This window comes from Agelaius tricolor, unplaced genomic scaffold, assembly GCF_023055355.1.
Source record: "Agelaius tricolor isolate 1412-34295 unplaced genomic scaffold, bAgeTri1.0.p SCAF_8, whole genome shotgun sequence".
In the NCBI taxonomy this organism is placed as follows: domain Eukaryota; kingdom Metazoa; phylum Chordata; class Aves; order Passeriformes; family Icteridae; genus Agelaius; species Agelaius tricolor.
Window position 1 is genome coordinate 46,455,018 of NW_027269268.1, and position 25,532 is coordinate 46,480,549.

A 25,532-nucleotide genomic window follows, 5' to 3' on the forward strand; every position below is an offset into this window, starting at 1 on the left:
ATGAATGAAATTTAAAAATCTCATTTTTAACGAATTTAAAAATCTTAAAGAGTGTAAACTCTTCTCTGCTATATTATGTACAATTTTACCTTTAAATTTGTATCTCTTTAGAGTCCTAAATCTCAAGATAGAAGTAGGGATGATAATAGACATCCTGACATATCCAATATAATTAAAACTAAAGGAAATGCAACATTGTGATAAAGAATGAACAAAAGCAACAAGATAGTGCTTCTTGTTGGCAAAGGAAGAGTACACACTGACACTCAAGTGCAGTTTTTAGAGATATTTGTCATGATAAAGAGGGCAAACAAGTTTTTACATCAATTACATGTGTGAAATCATCACTGCAAAATATATATAGCTTTTTTTTTTCCTCCAGGATATGCTATGCTGCCTTACAAAGGTATATGAATGTTGAAAAATCTTATGTCAGTGCATAGAGAGATTAGTGTGGGCATGGATTATAAATCAAGTACATAAATAAATCTGAGCAAGCAGTGCTTGACTATTTGGACTGAAATATTGCTGACACTGTTGTTGAAAGCTCTGCAACAGGAGAGTCTCAAATGCCTTCCCTACCTTGTGCTGTACCCTGCCTTCCTCTTCTTCCTTCTTTCTACAGTACCCATTCCGTATTAGAGCTTGTCCAGACTGGGGCCCCAGAATCTTTAGCTCTCTACCCTCCTCTATATTATTTAGGTGCATAATAATAATTAAAAATCCCTGTCTGGGTTGTTGCTCAGGACCTTGTTACAAGCATGAGCCACTGTCTCTGTGTGGGGAAGGGAGGATGGGTAAGAGGTGCCATTTGCTGCTCCAAGTAGCGAAGTTTCTGAGTGCTGAGCTCAGAGACAGCCTGCCCAACCTCTTGCATGCTGGGCTGAGCTACTCATGCAGGTCAGGCTACCTGTCCTGCATCCCCTTATCCAGGTCACTTGCTCCTCTGCCCACCCGTGCTGCCCCAGCAGTTCTGGCAGACAGGAAACTTCACCTCCAGCCCAGCTTCCCTGGCTTCAGTCTTGCACAGTGAAGAAAAACTTACAGCTTTTCTTTTTATTGTGGCTCTTCATCAGGTGCTTTCTTTCCTTTGCACTTCTGCACTTTCCCTGCTCTTGGTTTACCCACCAGAAACACAGAGAGTTTTGTGCTTCATGGTGGAGCTCAGCCCAAACCTAGCCCGTTGAGGGCTGGACAAGACATGCCAGATGTTCTCCTGCTGCAGTTCCCCACCCATGAAGACCAGGTGGACTTTGTTAGCACTGGGCAAAGCAGCACAATAGTAAGTCCATGGTGTGCCTCAGTACTACAGACGTGCAGGTCCTTTACAGTGTCAAGTCCTGTAGAAGTTAAAAAGCCCCCCTGATGAGCTAACCCAGTAAGAAACATGGTTAGAGCATTTATTTAGTAATCAGCAAATTGGTCTATATAGTCAGCAAATGTTGAGGTCCAAACTGATGATAAGATGATTTGTTTTCAAGTGTTTTCTCAATATTGTGCTCAGGATCAAGTATAAATTAAATAGAGTGAATTAAATTAAATAGATACTGAATTAAATTGACTGTGTTTGCAAAGATTCTGTGGTTTCACTTACTATACATTTTTGATATTTGGGATACCACTGAAATGGAATCCAGCATAATATCTTGTCCCCCTAATACAGTCAATAGCACAACAGCATGCTTGCAGATTGCTTTTGTTTTATCTTTTCTCCAGAATCAAAGATTACTATGATGGAGGGGAAGGATGCAGTTTACACAAATCAAATTGAAATGGCTTACAAAATGTGGATGAATTTTGGTCAAAAGATGTAAAGCATGGGTTGCTAGCTTGATCCTCAAGTTCATGAGATGAGTAAGTCAATTAGTAGCTCTTCAATTTATTATAAACCTAATTTCCAGGCTGTAATGGAAACTCCTGAACTGCAAGAACTTGTTACAAGTAATAAAAAAAGGTGACATTGTGGTAGAGGAATATTCAGAAGGCTTTTTTAAACTGACATGTTTAGGTTAGAGCAGAAAGGTTAGATTTTTCACTTGTAAAGGTAGTTATCTCACAGGAGCTATGGCAGCATTACTTCCAGTGATCCAAGGGCATGATCTTAAAGAAAAGCCTATTTGCAAGTGGTCTGTGCTGTGGTTTTGAGTTGTGATGCTTTAATACCAAGTGCTTGACACAGTTTTACAGTGTCAGGAGAGCATCTCACAGAGAGAAAGCAATCTGAGTTCAGTTACCAAGTTGCACATAAGAACTTTCTGAGATATAAGCAAAATGGTGATAATGATGATGATAAAAATTATTTTATTTTATTTTATTTTATTTTATTTTATTTTATTTTATTTTATTTTATTTTATTTATTATTTTATGTTATTTTATGTAATTTTATTTTAATGTTGTTACACCCTGAAGAGGGGAGCGGGAAAATGGATGCTGCTGGTGCTCCCATCTCCTTCAGCCTGTGGACATTTAGCAGGTCCCTCCAGTGGTGGCCTAATGTTCCTGGGAGTGATGCTGGGGATTTGTGCCTCTCTGGGACCTAGCTCTGGAAATTAGGCATTGCAGTACCTGAATCATAATATTTTATATATATATATATATATATATATAATACCTGGAATCACAATATTCAATTTGGGGTTGTACAGCACATTACTTCAAGTCTGTATCTGGAGAAATCCAACTGGAGTGAAGCTTTTACCTAAATATGAGCAAATGGTTGGTCTTACAATTGAGGTATATCCACATTCCTTATGAAGGGTGGTGGGGCTGCTGAAAGCAGAAGGCAAGCTCTGGATTCAAGTGGTCTTTGCCTGCAGGTGCATGTGAGGAGTATGAATATAGCTGTCTCCTTCAAGAAAAGAAAATATCTTGTTTCCTTTCCATACCCTAAAGGCATTTGCACAGGGGTGGTGATAATTAATCCCCATATTTCTACTTCATATAAAGAAATCTGGCTGTAATTTTCTCCTAGTGGGACTCCATTTTGTTTTTAAAGATAATTGATAGCTCTGGACTTAAGCATTTCAATTATGGGAGTGTCTCTTGGGGACCAGACTAACAGACCTTGGAAAAATGTTCTAATGCAAATGCATCATGTGAATTTTTACTGTAAGACAATACAGGATGCCTAAGGATTTGCAAAGCAGTTGAACAGTAAAATAAAAGCTTAGAAAGTTCTTCAAATATATAAGGGCATGGGACTGATTGTGAGCAGGTAAGGTGGAACAAGTGATTCACCACTTGGACCGCTAATTCATCTTTGGCCCTGGGTACAGCTGGCTCTAAGTTGAGGGAAAGGAGACGCTTGCCTTGGACAACGCATGGAAAAGGCAGCAAAATCAACATGAGAGCTCTGTCTGTGCCATGCCATGGCAGGTTGACTGCTTCTGTACCAGAAGAGGGGAAACTTGGGCTGTAGTTCTTCCATTTCATGGTCCTTGACTACAGTTCTCATTTTTCTCTGTCAGGAGAAGGAATACCAACCAGCCTGCATCCGAATCCTTGTACACCTCCTACTCTCCCAGTGCTTCTGTCCAGCCTGTGGCTCCTTATCCTCTTGTGGCAAAGCTTGGTTTGTGGGGCTGAGACAGCATCTGCCCCTACTCCTGCATGTTTGTTGACGGGAGGTGCTCAGGGCCTGAGTGGTGTTAATGAGCTTTTCAGTGCCTCTGCGTCCTTACGTGTAAAAAAGGGTGAATCTGTACCCCTTGTTTCTTAAGGAAAAAACAATCTTAAGGACATCCTTACTCCAAAATTTGTAATTAAGGAATTAAGTTCTGTTGGAAGTCCCTGATGTGCTCACAAGTCAATTTTGTTTGTTTGAAGATAGAGCCATAATGTATTAGTATTTTTAGATCACTCATATTTTCAGCTGGAGGAAAATATTTTATTTTCTTTGTTAATTGTGCTATGAATAGATCTTAGGCTGATGAGGAGAAATGAGTAGATATGTTGAAATGGTGATCCCTTGTGAGTTCTGGTGTACACCTGGCTGCTCTGAATTGCTTACCAAGCAGGGCTGCTGGAGTGGTGACAGCTTCTGCCAGCTGTGGATCTGTCCCAAAGTTTCCTGGGCTTTTTACAAAGATGTGGCCAGCTGCCACTGCTCCCAGCTCCTTGGGGCTGTGGATTAATAATGCAGCTTCAACCCTGATCTTTCGGTATGAATCACAGTGGGCCCATGTGCTATTCAAATTGTCAGTAAAGAAGCTTCAGAGCATCATCATTCATTAGCTGATTTCATTCCTTGAGATAAAGTCAGCAAAAGTTGTGCATGCACTAATCACAATTGAAAGGGAGAGGAGAAGTCACCCAAAGGGAAGATGTTGGAGATACTATTAATATGTTGAAAATATTTTCTAAAAGATGGGCTTGATCCTCTTCTGGAATGGATCAGCATATCTGTGCTGATGAAAAGAGCTACAGGATAATCCTGACTCAGGACATCTGCACACTGGCTTCAGGGTTTTCAAGAAGGGATCACAGAAACACAGATAGATGGGTTGGAAGGGACCACAGTAGGTCAGCTGGACCAATCTCCCTGCTCAATCTCCCTGCTCCATCCTGGAGCATGTGGCACAGGATTGTGTCCAGACAGTTCTTGAATGTCTCCAGTGACAGAAACTAAACTACACAGCCTCTCTGGGCAACCTGTTCCAGTACTCTGTCCTTCACAGAGTAAAGTTCTTCCTCATGTTCAGGTAGAAAGTTTTGGGCATCAGTTTCTGCCCACTGTCTCTGGTCCTGTTGCTTGGCTCCACTGAGCAGAGCCTGGCTCCATCCTCCTGCCACCCTCCCTTGGGGTACTGACAGACATTGATGAGCTCCCCTCCCAGTTGTGTCTTCTCAAGGCTGAACAGGCCCAGCTCCCTCAGCCTGTCCTTGTAACAGAGATGTTCCAATCCCTTCAGCATCTTTGTCACCCTCTTCTGGGCCTGTTCCAGGAGCTCCATGTCTCTCTTGTACTGAGGAGCCCACAACTGGACACAGAACTCCAGATGAGCTTCACCAGGGCTGAGTAGAGGGGCAGGATCACCTCCCTCAGCCTGCTGGCAATGCTCTCCCTAATGCACCCCAGGGTATCACTGGCCCTCCTGGCCACAAGGGCACTGCTGGCTCATGGACACTTGGTATCCACCAGGTCCTTCTTTGCAGAGCTGCTTTCCAGCAGTTTGGCCCCAAGTGTGTGCTGGTCCCTGGGGTTACTCTTCCCCAGGTGCAAGATCCTGCATTTGCCTTTGTTGAATTTCAAATGGTCCCTTCCTGCCCGTCTCTCCAACCTGCCCAGGTCCTCCTGAAAGGCTGCACAGCACTCTGGGAGATCAGTCCAAAGCTTCTACCCACTTTATGTCATCCATGAACTTGCTGAGGAGGCATCTGAACATTCATCCAAGTCACTGATGAATAAATTAAACAGTACTGGACCCAGTATTGAACCTTGGGGGACACCACTTGTGACAGGCCTCAAACTAGAGCCCATGCCACTGATTACCACCCTCTGGGTTCCGCTATTCAGCCAGTTCTCAGTCCACCTCGTTGTCCGCTCGTCCAGCCCACACTTCCCAAGTTTGCCTATGAGGATGTTGTGAGAGACAGTGTCAAAAGCCTTGCTGAAGTCAAGGTAGACAATATCCACTGCTCTCCCCTTATCCATCCAGGTAGTTTTTCCATCATGGAAGGAAGTCAGGTTGGTCAATCACGATTTACTTATATTTAGTGAAACCATGCTTGATTACCTCTGCTTGCCTTTGTGTCATCCATGTGGATATAGGTGGCCTCCAGAATGAGGTGCTCCATCACCTTCTTAGGGATCGAGGTGAGGCTGACTGGCCTCGTTGTTGTTGAGTGGGCCAATACTGGGCCCCATATTGAACCTTGTGGAACACCACTCATGATGCCACTCATGACTCCTTGCCATTTTTGAAGACTGGGGTGACATTTGCTTTCTTGCGGCCCTCAGACACCTCTCCTGATCTCCACGACCTTTCAAATATGACCACGAAGCAGCCTTACTATGATGCTCTCATACTGAGACGACATAGTTCTCTCCAGCATTCGTTGATGTGTTCTGTCAGGGCCCCTGGACTTGTGGATTTCAAGTTTTCCTAGGTTTTCCCTAACCCAATCTGATGGTAATGACAGAGATTTTAAAATGTTGCATGATTTTTTTAAAGGAAGAAAATTTAAGGATTAATTACAGCATTGCTCCCTATACACACCCTAAAGGGATGCCTGTGAGTGACAGCATGGACAAACTTCTGTTACAGCTCAATCTTTGGCCTCTGTGGATTGCTGACAAGTAACAGGTATTACAGGCATAAAATGCTAACCACAGGGTGAGCCCAGCTCCATCAATAGTCAGAATAAGCAGAAGAGAAGGAGCCATCAGGGGTAGAGGATTTAAATACCTTTGCGTGGGTAAATTATCAACTCATTTCACTGACCAAAGAGAGAATATCTCTGGAGACATTTTACTGAAGGCAGAAATGCAATTAGATGTTACACAACTATTACAGTGTTTTCAGACAGAGAATTATTTTTAGTGCTGTAGAAGTATTAAAATATTAGAGCAAAACATGTAAAAGCATAGAAGAGCACAGTTAAAAACTTTCCATGGTCTTTGGACTCCTAGATGGACTCATGTTTGAGGATTGGTTGATGTTCTGGCAGTTTACCTCTGTTGCATTCACCCATAAAGAGTGACATAAATGCCAGATTTTATTTCCTTTCAGAGCTAATGGCATTCTGGATATGCTGGAAATTTCTGTTGTCAGAAACACAGAAGTACGTGCATTCATTGGCATACCTGTGTTCTTTGCCTCCTTCGTCTGGGTGAAAATTATAGGGATCAAAACATATCTGGCCCCAATGTCTTTATGCTAACATAACAGCATGATTTGGAAGTGATGCATAACTGCTTCTGCATTAAAAAGGCAAGTTAGCAACATGGAGTCATTATGAATTGTTTTCAAAACAGTTTAATAATTGCATTTGCCATGCGGCTTTACATTTGAGATTATCCTCTGGTTCTTCTTCTTACTGTAGTTCATTTAGGTGGTCTAAATACCTAGGATCTGCTCCTATAAAGAGAAGCAAATCCTTCTTGTAAGATCCTGCTTGAAGTTAGGGACATGGTGGAGTCAGTTCCAGAGAGCACACAGCACATCCTCAGGCCTTGGCAGAGGTGGGGGGTGCTCAGCTCCTCCTGTTCCACCGAGCCCGTGTGGTGAGCAGGTTGAATGCCAGTCTGAAATGTGAACTTCTGAAGTGACACTGCTGAAACTGTGAAAGAGCCTGCATTTGGCCATGGTGTTGCTTCTCCCCAGTGCTGTCAACACCAAGACTCAGACTGCAACAGCAAAAGAGGAAGCTGCTGCTTCAGTGATTATTGTTCAGACATTGATGTACCCAACCATTTCTCCCTCTGCATCTCTCCTCAGCACAATTTCTGCTGTATCTAATAATTGTGTTTCTTTATAAACAATGATTTAGGACAATTATTTAGCAATAGCATAGTTAAACCTTTAAGAGGTTATCTAGCAATGTCATTTTCTTGACTAATGTGTTCCTGCTGCCATGTCGTTTGTGAATAGACATGTGTTAGCCAGCTAGTGTGCTTCATCTGTGGTGACTTTGATTTATTTGCTCTGTAAATTGGGACTGAAGCAATAATGGAAAGTGACATTAATTGTTTAACAGAGTCCTCTTTGTCACATCCTCTGCTTTCTCTGGGGTGTTTGAATGTTGAAACTTGTACAAAACTAATTGAAATTGCTGTGATGAGGACCGGTGTCCGCTCAACTTTCTGTTCTTGAATGTCAGTGCACTTGAATGTCTGTTTAAAGCATGAGAGTGGAGCAGCTAACAGCAAATATCAGGTTTTCTTCTGGCATGCTATTATTAAAGGAGGCATTCCCTGTTAGAAATAGCAACACTTCCAGCTTCATTGTCAGCTTTATGAGCCGCAAGGCTCAGCAGTGTGCCCCACCAGATGGACTTGCTGAAAACGTTCCTGGTGTAGGGCTGGGGTCAGGCAGCCAAACCAGCCCATGGACAACACCGTAGGCTCGAGGGCTGGCTCTCACACCATTCATCCCACCACCTGTGAGGGACTTGAAATGCCATTGGGAAAAAACACTGGTACACACTTTCTTGACCAATATGCCTTTTCTTACTATTCTACAAGTGACACAGTAATTTTTCTCTTTTCCTCTCAGAAAGTGGCTGTGAAAAGCTGTATTCGGAGCATGGTTTCATTTGGCTCCCTTCTGCCTATTTCATTCTCTACACACTGAATTATCACAGCTGTGTGCATATGTCTCCCTAGTATGGTGGTAATCACCTGATACCAAAATTTAGATACTTTTTCTCAGTGGATAAGTGCCTTTTGGCCTTTCAAGTAAATGCTTCTCCTTAGCATTAGCTGAGTATTTATTTGTTTCTTGGAGATGATGCCATAAGCACCAGAACAGTGGTCTGCCTTAGCTTTCTAGCTCAAAGACAGCTTTTATGTTAGAAGCTGTGAGGTGTGATTTGGCAGAGAAGCCTAGCAGGAGCAATTATCTGCGTGGTTTATGATCATCTCTGTTCAGAGTCTGCTAGATAAAAGTATTACTGAAAAAAGTCATGCTAAGGGGATACCCAGGTTCACTTGATTATTTTTTTTCCAAAGTGTAACTTGGCAATGTTTTGCTGTTGCTTTTATTAACTTCTCTTTTTTTGCTTGTTTGTTTGTCTTGCTGGTATTATTTGTCCTGCTAGTTCACTTTTTTACTTTGAGATTTGAACTTAGCTGAAATTTTTTCACAGTGGGGACCTGGAGCATGATGAGCTGCTCTGAAGCTGGTGGAGAAACTCCCAATTTGATATCACTTGAATCAGTGAAAGGCTTTTCATTTACTTCAATAGCACTAGGATCAGCCTAGGAGTCCTAGATAATTGATCTGTCAAGATCAATTTCCAATCTCTCTGAAAAATAAATATAATGATTTTTACAGTTCTATTTCTCAGTTCTAACTCTCAGCACTCAAAAAATCTGTATCTTAATATACAGTAGGGACTATATTTCATTAAAAATCAGGAGGCACTTAAATTTACTCAATTTGACAAAAAGAACTCTTGCTGCTGAAATAAGATATAAATTAACATTACAGGCACTTCTGATTAGAAATTAATCTACTTTTTATAATTGCAGTCAGAATTTGATAAATGCATACAATAGTGTATTGAGCACTCAAAAGACACGATTTGAAAGGACAACTTCAAAGGCAACCTGCCTAATATGTTTCTTTAAAAGAAACCCAAACAACCTGTCATTTACCATATGAGTGCTGCTGGCTATTCTTACACCAGAATACTCAGGAATAAGCTATTTTGTTTTGGAGCAAGGATTTGCAGAAGTGTGGAAGGGAAATCCTTTCTTGCTTACACTGGACCATCTATGTGAATGAAGTTTTCAGTATTTTTCTGGTGATTCGTTTTTCTGGTGTCCTGATTAGCTGTCTGATTCCTGTAATTTTGGCACGTCAATTAGCTGGTGTTCAGTGTTGAAGAGCAAAAGAAAGGGACAGCCTGGGCTGACACCATCATTAGGTGTCAGCATCTTAGGCTCATCCTGTAATACAATCCCTGAGTGATCACTTATCATTCTTAACACCTGACAAAAGAAAGAATTGTGGAAGAAAAGTAAACTAGCAATACCCCACGGGTGCGAAGAGATTTCTTTTGAACAGAAATTGATCATTTTATTGTACCTAATTACATTGTCTGAGATTCTGTTGCAGGTTGCTGTTCCAAGGGCCAGTTTAACTACTTGTTGTCTGCTTCTTCACACACAGAGGCATCGTTTTGTTCCTTTTCTCACCTGGTTCCTCTTTTTGTTTCGTCCTCTCCCACAGAAACTAGATGAAGAGAGCGAGGCAAACTTGCTAGCTGTTCTCACAGAAACACTGGACAGCATCCCTGTGGATGAAGATGGCTTGCCTTCCTTTGATGCACTGACAGACGGAGATGTGACCAACGAAAATGCCGCTAGCCCCTCCCCAGTGCCCGACGGCGCCCCTCCGACCCAGGAGGCAGAAGAGCCGTCTCTAGTAAGAACCCTTCCTACTGTTTAACAGGAATTGGATGTGCCTCTGGCCACCCGCTGCATGGGTATGATGTAGTCACAGTAAGGTCTGGGCTTTTCATTTAGACTGGAGAGGAAAATCAAGTAAAGAACTGAGAATTAAGCGGGGGAAACCCCCCCCCCCCCCTCCCCACCAAATAGCCATAGGATGATTAATATGGCAGTCTATTAAAAAGTTGTTGAAAAGGTTGTTATTGAAACTGTTAACCTAATGGGGCTGACACTTTTGCTTATCATTCTGTTCAGATAAGTCAGGGTAATGGTTCTTAACTCATATTTCATTTCTCGGGGCTCTTTTTGTTGGGTGTGTTTAGACATCATTTTTGGTGATCTCTGAAGAAAGGCCCAATGAGTCTGTTGCGGTGCAGGGCTGATTTTGTGTCTTTAACATTGATTTGACCAGTAAGCACCAGCTTACTGCTAACCAGGGCAAAACTGAATCTTGGATGAGGATGTGGGTGAAACATTATATGCATTTTGCTTAGTAAATCTGGTCTGTGATGTGATTTTGTTTCTGCTGAAAGCCTCTTATCACTGGCTTCAGTGGGAGCAGAGCCAGATACCTGAATCTTGACACTATATCCATTACTCTGTTAAAGTTTATGTCTCTGTATAGATCAGAGGCCTCTTCATGTCAAACAGATCGCTGAGAATTTCATTTTGCCCTGGATTCAGAGACCCAAGATCCCTGTCAGTTCTGCTTGCCCCTCAGTATACTGCAGTAAAGGGAGCAGAAATGTGCTGCCAAGCCAGAAGGAAATGAAATCTGTTTACTCTGAGGAATATCAAGTCCTGCTTTTTGTTTTATTGTACTTTGCTTGCTGAAATTGATATAACTAACTTAAAGTAACTGTGCAAAAATGTAGATACTTTAATTGATAAAGATGTGTAACTTTACTCTTTTCCTTCCACTTCCCTTTCCTTGATGTGTTTGTAGCTTAAGAAGCTCTTGCTGGCTCCAGCCAACACTCAGCTAAATTACAATGAATGCAGTGGTCTCAGCACACAAAACCATGCAAACACTAATCACAGGATCAGAACAAGCCCTGTGGTTGTTAAGGTACAAACTTAATTTTTATAATAAGGGAAAAAAAAGAAAATGTTACAAGGTCTTTTATGCTTTTAGCAATCAAGCAAGCAGTAGATCTGAATGTATTGTATGTGCTTACTATCTTCTAACTAATTTTTAAAAAATGTGAGTTGTAGACTGGGTTCCAGAAAATCATCTGAGCTTTTTTATGCTCTGAATATTTCATTTATGTCCCTTCTCTTGGCAGAATTCCGTTGTAGTCACACCGTCAGTTACCTTACCTACTTTACTGATACACAGTGTCAGTAGGATGGGATGTGATAAAATTTGCTGATGGTCTGGTGTTGTTTATGGGTGACTCCAGGATGTGGGACTGCCATTTTCCCAGCTGTCTGAGCTAAGACAAATGACACTGGATTCTTGGCAAAAGATGTATATTAGACATTGATTGGATGGAACGGGGGCGGGGGGCTTGGACATAATTCTGTTAGCAGGCAGTATTAAACAATGTTTGTCTTGCCGTTCAGTGTAACTGAAAACGGGCCATTTAGGAGTACTTAAGAGAGTTGTGAATACTGGGCCCAAGCAATCAGCAGCAAATTAAGGTTTAAACCAGCTTATTTTTTTGTTCACACTAAAGGCGCTGTAGGGTCTTGTTAGTTACATGTTGCTGAATAGGAACATTGCAATGTAGGAGAAATGAAATAAAAAGCTGCATAAATGTCATTTAGGAATTTTAAATGTAATTTTCTTTCCTTGTTCTGCAAACAGTTATTCACAGCTCATAGATCTAGTACACTTAGGCTGAACACTTCATTGAAAATCTCATCTCTTCAGAAAACCTATATCCATTCTGATAAGGTTCAGCTCACTAATTTTAGCTTTACTTTATTTTATTTTATTTTATTATTTTATTTTATTTCACCCTGTTTTAAGACTGAGAATTCATGGAGCAGTAAAGCGAAGAGCATTTGTCAACAGCAAAAGCCTCAGAGACGCCCCTGCTCTGAACTTCTCAAATATCTGACTACGAATGATGATCCTCCTCAGACCAAACCAGCAGAGAACAGGAACAGCAGCAAAGAGAAATGCACCTCCAAAAGGAAGCCCCATCTGCAGTCTCAGACAAATCATCTGCAGGGTAGGTGTGGGACTGCAGAGCACAGCTTTGGTACCAGCAGTAACCCTGGGAAGCTGAAGTACCATGGTTTGGAATACCCTCAGCACTTCTTCTGTCCTTTGGATTAGTATTGGAAATCCAACATCACTTCTGTTTAAAGAGAATTTGTAAACATTATAATGAAGTTAAAATTAGTTAGCTAGATTTAGCTTTTAGACATATTTATCATTTTATTTATTGCCCCAAGCCTCAGAAAAGGATCTCAGGAAAAGTTTAACAAATACCACATGGCAGTATACCAAGCTAGCTGGAGATACTTATTCACAGAGAAGTGTAGCACTAAGAAATCATTATACCCCTAAACAAGTTCGGCAGGCCAGTTCATTAGTGAGCTTCTTTCTCTTTTGCTGGAGTAAAACTGAGGGCATTGTTAACCTGCCACATAGCCCTTAAGAGACAATAAATAGTGCTCTCACTGCTACAGAGAAAACAATAAATGTGTCATTCCTGTTAAAGCTGGAATGCTGGTTTGTAATTTTATTTTGTAAATAGTTGAAAGTTTAGATGCTATTCTGATCTTTTTCTCTTGTTTTTGGATTTTTTATGGTCAAAACTAAACACTTGTATTGACTTTTAGTATCCCCTGATGAGTAAAAAACTGGCCTATATCACAAGTAGCTTCTGTGACAGAGATGCAAGAACTTTAAGCCTCCTCTCTCACTTTTTGTCCCTCTCTTTCCCTGTCTGTTTTCCCATGATAAAGGAAAGCTGTAAAAGCTTACGAACCCAAAGGGAGCTTTTTAAAATTATTGCTACTTTAAAATACATCTATGTATTGATGTTGGCCTGGCATCTGAAAGGCTTTGTGCCTATCTCAGACACATCAGTGCCAATCCTGGATACCTCCACTAAAGTCAGTGGAAGTTACTTGTCTGCAACAGAGATCAGGATGTGACCCTAAATGTGTTGTTTGGTATTTTCAAAGCAACAGTTGTAAACTGTATATTCTTTCCTCTTTTCCCCTCCCTTTTTCTTGCATTTCAGCCTCTATCAAATCTGTTTTCTCATTCTGCACTAGAAAGTATAAGCAAACTTAATAAGAATAATCTTCCGTTCCTGTCACTTAATATTGTTCTTGCAGCTGTACATTCTGACATCCTAAGTAAGGGTTTTCTCCATGATGGGCTCAAATTATCTGAACAATTTCATATGTTTGAAATGAAACATTTCTCATATGAAGGAAATCCAACTGCTCCTACAGCTTCTTTATGCCAACTGCCACTTCTGCACGGCTTCAGCAGTCTGCTTTCACAGCAGAATCCAGACTGAACTCTACATGTCAAACCTGGGTCTGTTACTAAAATGGTACTGAAAAACAGAATTGCCAGAAGTTACAGGGGGCTTTATTAACACTGTTGGATGTTAAGGTGGTAGGTGATAAGGTGCATCATATATAACATGCTTTATGCACATGTATGTTATACCCATACAGAGATGTATGTGCACACAAGCATACATACAGATTATAAAGTCTTTTTATTCAGACCAGAGCTGGTTTTTTTCCCCCCAGCTGAGCAATTGTGTAGATTCAGTTCAAAGAGCCAGGGCACACTGAGCTGTGGAAACAGCACAGAGGAGAGATTAGGAAAGTCCAAAGGGACATATAGCTAACAACTGTGCTTAACAGATGACTGTAGTTTTAGTGGTTTTGCAGGTGAATTTGCAGGCACAGAGAAATTACCTTCTTTAATTTTCCTGTGCTTTAATTTACAGGCTTCTGCAATGTTTTTTCAGCAAATTTGCCTCATACACCAATATATAACTTCAATATCAATGGATTTGCATATAATGCAAATACAAGAATATAATGCTTTCAGCTTGGACAGTCAATTCATGCAGAATCAACCTTGCAAATTTAACTGATATTTGCAGACCTGCAGTCATTGGTTCATACATTTAATCAAAGGTACAAGAAAATTGGCTCCTTCTGTTTTAAAAAACTATCACAGTCTGAGATTTTCTTTCAGAGTTAGGGAAAGCTCACAAAGGATAAGTCAAATGTTATTTTCCTTTAGGGTTACTGTTGCAAACATATTGCAAACCCACGGGAATGTCCACAAACGCATTCATGCCAAAGATCATCTGTGGTTTTGCACTGAAATTTGCCCATGAGGAAACGTAGTTCTTTTGAACCTGAATGTTTTCAATTTACAGGGACAAGCAACTTGATGTGAACTCTTTTTAACCAAAAAAAAAACCAAAAACCCACACTACAGTAGACCTTGAAACTCTAATAAACAGGCACCATGTAAAATGCAGTGTCTTGGCTAAATATTTACACTATCAATAGCTGTATGTGAGTATGAATCCTTTGCAGAAAGAGTGTTTGGTCAAGTTCTTGCCTAGCAATAAGAAAACTGATGGGTTTTGGTATGCGAACTTCTCAGTGGGAGAGCTCAGTGATATCTGCCTAAAATTAATACATGGGAGTGTGAGACAATGCCTTGGTTCTGTGCCCAGCTCTGGCAGATTTGCACTGTGCCTCAGTGCTTCAGAATTTAATATGTGGGACTAATAAGAGCTAGATGGAGACTTTTTAGAGATGTAAATAGCTCTTACACATTCAGCTTCCTTAGCCTAAATTGGTTAAGAGCGTGCAGATTTTTATTTCCAAAAAAAAAGAAAAATGAAAAAGAAAAAAAAAAAAAAAAAGGAAAGCCTTTGTATAAAACTTTATTCCAGAACCTTACTGCAAGATCTGCTTTTTTTAAGCCAATTTTACCTCTAGGTAGCCACAGGCAAACATTAGTATTCCTAGATGTATATAAATTGCACACAAAGATGTGTCAGGTTGCATTCAGTTTTACTGCACCTGGTGTAATGCACAGATCAGTGGCTGTGCTGGACCAGACAAATAACTCGTTGAGGTGCATCTCCTCACTCCAGCAGTGACTTCTGAGGAAGGTGAACCTGAGGTGAACACCTGAGCTTCCTTTTCTCATATGGGGAGGAGAAGAAACAATATGCAGCTTTTCAGAATTAATTTTTTAAAATGTTATATTACTTCAGGAATGCTCTAGAGCATATAAAAGTAATCAATTTGCATATAAAATCCCTTAACGTTGATGGGAGCTCCAAGCCTGTAATGAATATGAAATATGCAGTAGTGACACTCTGGACAAAAGATCTGCAGTGCAGGAGTGTTCAAGGGGAACATTTTGTCTTAAGTAATTAATCTGCAGAAGAGATCCCCTGCTGTTGTTCTTGCTACAATGCTCTCTGTGTTTAAAACATCAATCTAACTTCTGTAAAGTAAAATTTGCAAGTACTATAATTTTTAATTTTAAAGGCATCTTAGTTGTATTACAACATCCTGGTTCTTGGCTTGCTCTGAGAAAATACAATTTTGCATGAGTAAAAGCTGCAAAGACTTACATTTTTATAGCCAGAGCTTTGTTTTTTGCGTATGTTGGTGTTGTAGTGCTGAGAGCTTCAACCCCATTTTTAACCATCTGTGACTATGTCCATGGTTTGTCATAGTTTGCAGCATAATTTGCAAAAATTTGGACTGTAACTGGTTGGACTCTGGCCTCATAGAAACAACCTATTCTCAGTGCTGTATATAAAATTGTATCTTGTAGAAGTAAAATTAACTGAATATTCATAACGTTCTGTTACTTTGTAGTTATTCTGCTGCTCCTGTTTCCAAATAAAACGTGAATTGTAGTCTAAATTAACACTGAGAGAAGTAACATTTTCACAGTGTATCCTGTAGAGTTCTTCATTGATTTTTAACATGTACCACTCTTCTTCTGAAAGGTTCTTGTCATTTGGGTTGTGTAGTGTATTTCAGAGGTACAGTAATTGATGTAAATGTTGAAATTTAGGTGCCCCTTTGGTGCTAGTAAATAAGGAATCAGGATGAGTCTCTTTATTTATCTATCTGAGATACACTGAAATGGCAATTGAACTATTAGAGCTTGGCCCTAACCGACTACCACATGATTCCAATGCCAAAGTATAAAGAAATGTTTGCAGTATACTTTACAGAGTGTTTAAATATTGCATAATTGTTTTCTTTTTTCCTTTAGCCAAACCAACAAGTTTATCACTTCCATTGACACCCGAGTCACCAAAGTAAGTACTAAAAAGTGCAAACATTTATAAAAGGGAGGGGGGTTCAGTAAATTTTGGCTACAGCAACTCCATTTCAGCTTGTTTTTATAAATGTGCCCTGTCTTCCAGTGATCCCAAGGGTTCCCCATTTGAGAACAAGACTATTGAACAAACCTTAAGTGTGGAACTCTCTGGAACTGCAGGTGAGAAATGCAAAATGATGGCTCTTCCTTAAAGCATGGCTTGTGTGTGTTTACTTTAATATAGCACAGATATGCTGAGATCTCACAGAAGTCTCCAGTAGATTCACTTCAGTGCAGTTCAGCATTTCATTTTTATCCAGCTACCTGAGAAGAATCATGTTTGAAAATATGGTTCCAAACCTACACAGGAGAGCATAATTTCTGAGAAAATATGAATGAAACCATTTATCTGTTATATTTCTCCATTTCCCCATAGATTTGTGTACTGCTGAGCACCATCTTTCAAAGACAAACCCCACAGCACAGTGTAATAGATGTTACAGATGTAAAAGTTATGTCATTCAGTCTGTCTCCAGGCCGGTCTAGGGCTGTACATGACTGCATGTTTCAGTGCTTTGTCATTTCTAGATTGATACATCACAAATAACACCTTTCTCCTCTACCACTGAACAACTAATTGTCCCATAGCTTAGAGGTAATTTTTAAAAGTGGTATTCATTTTGTATTCCTGCTTTTTCTTTTTCTTCCATTAACACACTTCACACAACCTCCCTTTATCTTCCTCCTCCTTTCTGATCCCTGGATTTGTACCTTTTGAAGATTTGTAGGATTTTTTTATCATGTAGTGGTTTAGTTCGTGCATCACCCATTTAATCATTCGTTTAATTCGTCTGCTCTTCATTCTGCTGAAGTCAATTCCTTCAGAACTCAGATCTGTTTTATGGCATTCCTCTGAACTCTTTTTTGCCTCTGTTTTCTTCAAGTGTCCTGAGCTGAGCACAAAAGAACACATTGAGCTCCACCTGAGCTATTGCCAAGACCATTTTCTTTCTCGGTTGTGTAATATTGAAAAATAAGAGATGTACTTGGCATGTGCTTCTCTCAGGATAGCAGTAGGTTGTAAACTATCTGATCTCTAGCATTGAGGGGGAAGGGGTGTATTGCAAAAAAGGTCTTCAGGTACCACAAATTAGCTTGGTGCTCCTGAATTGAGTGGCAGCAGGCCCAGGCTGGGTTTGGGTAGGTACACTGGGCTATCACCTTCCTACAACCATCATTGTACTTTTTTGGTAATTTTTTCATTCATGTTTTAGTTCAGCACTAAAACATGAACACTTTTCCCTGCTGTCTCCTGGAAGCCTGCAGTCTTAGTCATTCCTCTCACAGCAAAAGGAAGCGTTCTTCCTATACATCTTCATTTTGCAAGACCAACATAAACATGGCAAAATTCACTGTATGCAGGAGGATAATCCTGTTCAGTGCCAATAAGTGAAGTGGAGTGAAGTGAAACGAAGTGAAGCATGGAGAAGCCTCTTCCATCACTACTGGACAAGAAGTCTGCACGAGGGTGCCCATTTGTAAGCACATGGATAAGTCAGTGCTTAGTGCTGCCAACAGAAAGGGGCAGATGAGGTGACTACAGCAGAGTGGTACAAGCAGCCGTTGAAATCACTGAAGGAAGCAGTGTTTTCTCCCAGCCAAAAAGTCAGCAGCCTGCTTTTCCATCAGCTGACTAGACAGAAATTGGGAGTCAGTCTGACCCCTGGATAGTCCTCTGGTATTTTGTCCATAGTGGCAACAGGAATGGTCTTGGTATTACCAGATTCATTCCGCTCCATCAGCCGTGCACAGAGGAGGAAACAAAACAGCTCTGTAGATGCTTGGAAAATGTAATCAGGAGAACTGGTGCATTAAAAAAAAGCAGCAGAAGCTGGGAAACAGCACAACTGGCCACATATGTAACAGGAATGCTCTACTATGATTCTGTGATTTCTTTTCCCCTCTAAAAGTAAAAGAAGTTAGCTAGGAAATAACCTGATGATATTCAGGAATAATAAGAATTGGAGTGTTGTGTGGCCAGGGAGCTGGGCAGTGTTACCAAGCAGTGTACATAATGGTGGCTCTTGGACTTCATGTTGCACTTCACAAGATTTCAGGAGAACATGCAGTAGCTCTTTTAATCTCTGCCTATGTGTATTAGTTTTTATTTTTATATTCATGTATGTATGTAAACCTATAAAAATATGCATGTCTTGCTTTTTAAGTAATTTGTACTGCAGTAGTTTTGTGTCCTGAGTCTGCTTGTGCTGGAAGCAAAGTACATAATAGAAACAGCCTGGAGTACTGAAGAACTTACAGCATGTTGTGTGTGTGCATGTGTGTGTAAATCATGGGATTGGGAAAAGAAAGAATTGGGACCCAATTTTTAAAACTTCAGTTTAAAAAACAACCAAAAATAAAATAAGGAAAAAAGTAGTGGCAGTAGTGATTAATAATACCTTTAAGTTCTTTAGTGAGAACCCTGGCAACTCCAAATTATATCCAGATAACCGCATTGCTCATTGTCCTTATATAGGGCAGCTTGCACCATAAAAGCACTATTTATTATAATTTAAATAGGAGTTACCTTGATCTCACTACTGAATTGAAAAGACCATTAGCAGTGCTGCTTGCACTATCGAAGCACAAAGTATTTTAATATAAATAGCAACTCCCTTGATCTCTCTGCTGAAAACAACATTGCTTCCCTCACTGATGAATTAACTATAGACCAGAAAAATAAATAAATAAAAACATTTCCCACATGAGCCATCAATCTTCGTCACACACACATTTTGGATTCATGTATCTAAAGTCAAACTGAAGCCATTCCCTTGCCAGTGCTATATCTTGCTTTACAACAGATTTGTTAGTAGTCATGAGTGTAACTTTGTCCTCCCTAAAACTGTCAAAACATTGATTTGTCAAATTACAAGGAACAAATATTCTTTGAAGTGTTTTCATGCCACACATAAGAATTCTTTCAATACACTGTAAGTGTCCGAAGTCCATTGTTGTATAAAGTCCTATCTCTTGAAGTTGATTATTCTAGTGTTATTCTGAGGAAGCTGGACCAGAACATCATGGTATGGAGGGAGTCCTAGGAAATGATAATGCAGTGAATGAAATTCCTGTGTTAGATGAGTCTTCTGAGTGAGGGACTCAGAAGAGGCGCATCTCTGTTTCCACAGCCATCTGCATTGCCAGTGCCCTGCTTAAAGAGGCTGTGGGCTTGAACCTCTCCAGTGTCTTCCAGAAATCTGGGATGGCTCTGTGTCACCTCTTTTCTCTTTGTTAGCAGTCAGAATCAGGGGGGAGGGTGGGGCAGGGATGGACGGACTGTGCAAACAGACTCACCAGGATGACTCACCTTCTGGAGGTGGCAGTGTTTCTCTTGGCAGTCAAGGGCTCCCCATTGTTTTAGACTTTTGATTGTCTTAGACAAACGTCTGAATGCCAGATGTTAGATAGCATGTTTATCATCTAATTAATCTCTCTCTGTTCCCTGTGTCTTAAACTTTCACACCTAAATACTCAAAGCCACCATTTAAGTACATGAAGTTGGTTTAAGTGCTTATGGCTCACTCAGTAACTAGAGGGCTATTTCCACCCTCTTGGTGAAAAGTCTCTAATTTGATACAGATCCCTATAATTTATTGTAGTGTAAAACTGCTCACTGGTCTTGGGGGAAAAACTTGATTTTTCTGAAAAATGGCAGAAAAAGCTATATTTTCTTTCATCAGAAAAGCTGATGTGCACAATCAAGTTGAAGAGTGATTTGGAATTTGTGACCATCATTGAGGATACTGATAACCTGCTATTTGCCCACCTCTAGATTTGTGTTACCTCTTACTTGTCAGAAAAAATACTTAAAAATCTGTCATCTAAGAACTTCTTTGACCTCAGAATGATTTCCGATAAAATGAGATGTGAGATGGAGAGAGTTGTCCAGAAGGAATAAAATCTAGTGAATTATTTGATGTTTTCAGGCATCTGTGTTTATTCTCTCCAGCACTGACAACAGGATTAAACTGAATATTCAACAAGCATGTAGTTTTTTATTATATGATGACGGTTTAATTTTATTACATATTCCTAGCTTCTGCAATCTAGTGCCATACCAACGCTCTTCTTCTACTGAATGGAGCTGTTATCGTGTGGTCAGTTTTTAAAGTGGCCTTAAATAATGTTTCCCTTGACAATCCATTTTCAAACTCATAGGTATGAAAGAATTAATTTTCAATGCCTCCCAAAAGCCCAGTGCACATGTAGAAAGGTTCCACGGCTGTCTTCCCCAAAAGACATTAATTATCAGCCCCCTCAAAACACAGCAAACATCATCAAACATTGGAATGCTGAGATACCGTAGAGATTTAGAAATATCGGTGTCTATGTAAAACAGTAGTGAAAATCAGTCCTAAGAATTCCAGATGTCACTTTTAATGCAAAGGCACCCCCCCAAATTTCTACTTATCAACCTAGCTGAGCTAAATGAGTAACACTTTTTTTTACAAGTTTTCTTTAAAGTGGAGTTTTGGAATGTATCGAAAGTAGTTTCACCCTCCCAGAGACTTTCTGGAAAGAAGTTGCTTGGCCAAGGTGGCAGAGTTGGCACATATGCAAACAGCTTTTGTTGCACAGACACAGGGAGGATGGTGCTGCTTTGGCAGCAGTGCTGGCAATTTGATATATGCTGTTTTCTAGCACAAGATCACGGAGTGAGTTGGTAGTATATAGACAGAGCAAGGCAAAGTGCAAACGTACCATTTACCAAAGCTATTCAATTAAGGAAAAGTCCCTACAAAGAAAATGGTTTTATAGCATGTCATGAAAAAATACTTGCCTTTTACTTTAAAAAGAAAAAAGACTGTTTAAGGGGGATGATTGTAGAGTATGTACCACTTCTAACAGATTTGCTGTGCAGAAGTACATAAGTGTGAGTGATGTAGAGGTACTTGTTTATTATAGAGCACATTTCAATGCAGTAATCATAAATATTGCTAAGGTTGTGCTCTGTTGAAATATGACCTACATACTCTTGATTGTTTGTGTTACGTGATTTGTCTGACACCCATTACATTCTGGGTAATGGCAGCCATTTGTTGCTGTGCACAGCAGGCTCTTTTGACAAAAGAAAATAGGCAGCAATAAAAAAGCTATAGTCTGAATTACATTCTGCACAGTGCTGCACTGCTGAGAGTTTGTGCAAGTGTGTTAACAATGCTCTGAACTGCCTCTTGTCAGCCTTCAGCCTGTAATGGCCATCTGTCCTTCCATAAATCTGTCAAAACCTGCTAAGTTCAAGAGAGAGTACAGAATATACCTTGTACTGTCAGTGCCTAAATGTACACATTGGGGAGAAATCAGTGCGTGTGAAATAATCCAGTGGTTACAGAATATTGTAATGCCACTGATGTGGGATCATAGCCCTCAGTGAAGATTACCACAGATTAGGGTGAAGATGAACAAGTGTGCAGCCAGCTGGTTTTCTCAGAATTCACCATTTGGAGATGGGTCAGGGGGCACTCTGGAGGTGCACTTGGAGTGGTGACGTGTATTCAAAACTTCACTCCCTCCTCCATCCCCCAGTGTAGGTTTGTTCAAAGGTTAAATGAACATTTTCCATCTTTTATCTGTTTCTACTTGCCTGTGCACTTCCTGCTTCTGCTGAAACCCAGGAAAAAAGCCAGAATGCCATGAGGAAGCCCTTTCTTAGGCTGTCCCAGCCCTGTTCTGCCAGCAAGAGAAGTGCCAGTAAATTTAGCTCAGGCTGTACTTTCGTGAGGGTTTTTTTGGTACTTCCCCCCCCCCCCCCCCCCTTTTCTGAAGTTTATTGGGCTCTTTGTCAGGTTTCTGGAAATGTTATACTATATGTTTTACTTGCTTATTTCCAGGACAAGCTTTAAAGAAGTGAAATTTGAAATAAGATTTTATTTTGAATATTGGATTATCTCTGAGGTTTCTTTACCTGAAATTCTTAAATATACATGTTCATTGTGGAGTGTTTGTATTTTTGTTTAATTCTTTCTTTAAAACTACATCAAAAAACCTAGTAACTAACCCCAGAATTTCTTATAGACTGTATAATTTCACAAGTAAAAGTGTCATTTTAAAATTTTGTTTCTAGAAAGTTGTTTACTGAAGTATTTGTTCAATCTGAGCCTGAAGCTTTAACTTTGAAATTATTACTGCAGATTTTTGAATAGGACTGTTCTCTTAATTTTAGCAAAAGTTCACTTGGTAGTCAAATATATTTGTCAGTGAGGAGGTGCATAAGTTAAGAAGTAGTTAGGGCTGTCTCAAGTGAAGTTTTGGGAAGAAGAAAAAAAAATTGAGGGCTTAGAGGAAATAATTTACCAGTGATGACTGCACAATTTTTTTTTAGTATTAAATTTAAATTTGGGGTAACTAATATTTTAGGTGCCATAAACTTTGCCTCAGTTTCCTTGAATTTTGTGGCATTAGGCAAAGTCTTTGCATAGCCATGGGTAGCTCATAACCATTTTTTCCAAACAGACAAAATCAAGTGTGTCTCTCACATTAAGTATTCATGCCTTGGTACTTCTATTTGCTTGTTTTCTGAAAGAAATTCATTGCAGATAATGCAGTGGGACTCCCAGTCTCCATTTATGCTCCTTAGGGAGCACTGTCCATTGATGGACACTTTTCCTTCTTTACAGCAAAACACTATAAAACATGTTCCATTTGCATTGATCTGCCGAGCTGTGTTGCATGTTTAAAAATACAAACCAGAGCTCTATAACCATGTTTGAAACACACATTTCCTGTAACTCTGTCTGCCCTCTCTTTTCATTCTTGCTTAAGAACTAATGGAAAGCTCATTGCTTGGGCTAAAAGTATTCTTGGACAGCATGAGGCATCTGGATTGCTTAGGGATGGTCTGGATTACCTTGGAGAACTCCCTAATCTCCGTTTATTTTGTTACATTTTAAGCATATGTTACTAAATTATATTAGTGTCAATTGGACAGAAGCAAATTTTTGAAACCTAACATACTAAGTACCTTCCTGAGGAGAAATGATTTCCTGAACAGTGTCTGCTTTTTGCTGTTACTCTGCCCTGATGTCTGGGATTATGCTTCGGTAAAGTCTAAAGAAATTCTATGATTTCTATAGAAAATATTGAAAGTTATATTCTACCCTTATAAAAATAATGGGAAGATGCTGCTTCAGTTCCCAGGCATTACTGGAATGTGCTGTAGTTCTTCCTGCAATTTTGTCTCATCACAGTGATACAATCTATTACAGTTACATAAATAATCCTGTTAGTTAGCAGAATATTTAGTCCTTGAATACTAATCTAATACTAATACTAACCTAATAACTAATACCAAGACTTACCTGTTTCATTTTGACTCCCTACTGCATGATTCTCACCATGATTTAGTTCTAAATGCGAAGGTTCAGTACACTTGTGGTTGTATTATTGTGCATTTGGGTTTCAGTTGCAGAACCAGATTTCAGGCAAAATGTATTAATTACCCTCAACGAGTGTGTTAGACATACATTCTCAATGGTTAATGAACTCTGGAAACAAAGAGTCATTGCCACTGAGTTAGGATGGCTCTATTTCATTGCATTTAAGTTCTGCATCCTTTGGTACCACTCATTTATTTCTCTTGGCTGTGCTTTTATCCAGGTTCTTCTTTGCTAGGTTCTTTATGTTTTTGATGGTGACAGTCTTTTGACTTTTCATTTTTACATCAAAATCTGTTTTGTATTTAACAAAAACGTCTTTGGAATTTTATCTCTTGATCTTTTCTATCAAAACCTACAGAGAGAGGGGCGGATGTCGTAGAGGAAGGGGAGGGACAGAAATTATGCTGAAGACTGATGGCGATGCATTAGTATTGTTGCTATTGTTGTTACCAGACCTTTGGTAGTTTTATTCTCAGTACTGGCAGTGTTGAAGCGATATAAAATGGGTCTTGCTTTGTATCTATTTTAAGAAGCATATGAGCCACCTTTATAAACATTGTATGTGTGCTTAAAATCATTCTGTACCTCCTTTTACTCCCTGTAGGCCTAACTCCACCTACGACCCCTCCTCATAAAGCCAACCAAGATAATCCTTTTAGGACTTCACCTAAACTGAAGTCATCATGCAAGACTGTTGTACCACCTTCAAAAAAGCCCCGCTGTAGTGAGTCTTCCGGTTCTCCAGGAAATAACCCAACCAAGAAGGGTCCAGACCAGTCTGAGCTGTACACACAGTTTAACAAGACTACCGTACCGTGCAGTGGACATGAGGAGAGAAAGACAAAACGGCCCAGTTTGCGGCTGTTTGGTGACCATGACTACTGTCAATCTGTGAATTCAAAGTCGGAAATACACATTAAAATATCCCAGGAACTTCAGGACTCCAGACAACCAGAATTTAAGGATTCTTCACCTGGGTGGCAGTGTCAGATTTGTTCTTCTTTAGAACAAGACCAGTATTTCAAGAAAGAGACTTTACAGACAAATAAGCAGGGATCCCATGGTAATAACAGAAAACAGCTCCAAGACCAGGAAATTCGGGCTGAACTGAATAAGCATTTTGGTCACCCCAGCCAAGCTGTTTTTGATGAAGAAGCAGATAAGAGCAGAGAACTAAAGGACAGTGATTACAGTAATGAACAATTCTCCAAACTACCTATGTTTATAAATTCAGGACTAGCAATGGATGGTCTGTTTGATGACAGTGAAGATGAAAGTGATAAACTATGCTACCCTTGGGATGGGACACAAGCCTATTCATTATTTGATGTATCACCTTCTTGCTCTTCTTTTAACTCTCCATGCAGAGATTCAGTGTCTCCACCCAAATCCTTATTTTCTCAAAGATCCCAAAGGACACGGTCTAGATCAAGGTCCTTTCCTCAACGCAGGTCTTGTTCCCGTTCTCCATATTCCCGATCGAGATCAAGGTCACCCTGTAGTAGATCCTCTTCAAGGTATGGTACAGCAGATTCATGTATGATCATTGTAGCTAATAAGACAAACAGGAAAAACAATAAGAAACTTACCAAAAAGAAAGAAAAAAAAGCAAGAAATAACTTAATCCAGTGCAACTCATTCTATTGCTCCTGAGCTGATTAACTCTGAAGGTTACAG

General features: G+C 40.0%; 1 protein-coding gene across 2 annotated transcripts in view; it reads left to right on the top strand.

Annotated features, from left to right (window-relative positions):
* Positions 1 to 25,532, top strand: part of PPARGC1A (PPARG coactivator 1 alpha) — a 368,235-nt gene that overhangs the window by 325,252 nt on the left and 17,451 nt on the right. For both annotated transcript variants that reach the window (XM_071432614.1, XM_071432615.1), the window contains exons 3-8: positions 9,898 to 10,092; positions 11,065 to 11,187; positions 12,094 to 12,298; positions 16,369 to 16,414; positions 16,523 to 16,596; positions 24,460 to 25,372. In XM_071432614.1, the coding sequence (XP_071288715.1) occupies positions 9,898 to 10,092; positions 11,065 to 11,187; positions 12,094 to 12,298; positions 16,369 to 16,414; positions 16,523 to 16,596; positions 24,460 to 25,372 (1,556 nt within the window). The remainder of the gene's footprint in view (positions 1 to 9,897; positions 10,093 to 11,064; positions 11,188 to 12,093; positions 12,299 to 16,368; positions 16,415 to 16,522; positions 16,597 to 24,459; positions 25,373 to 25,532) is intronic.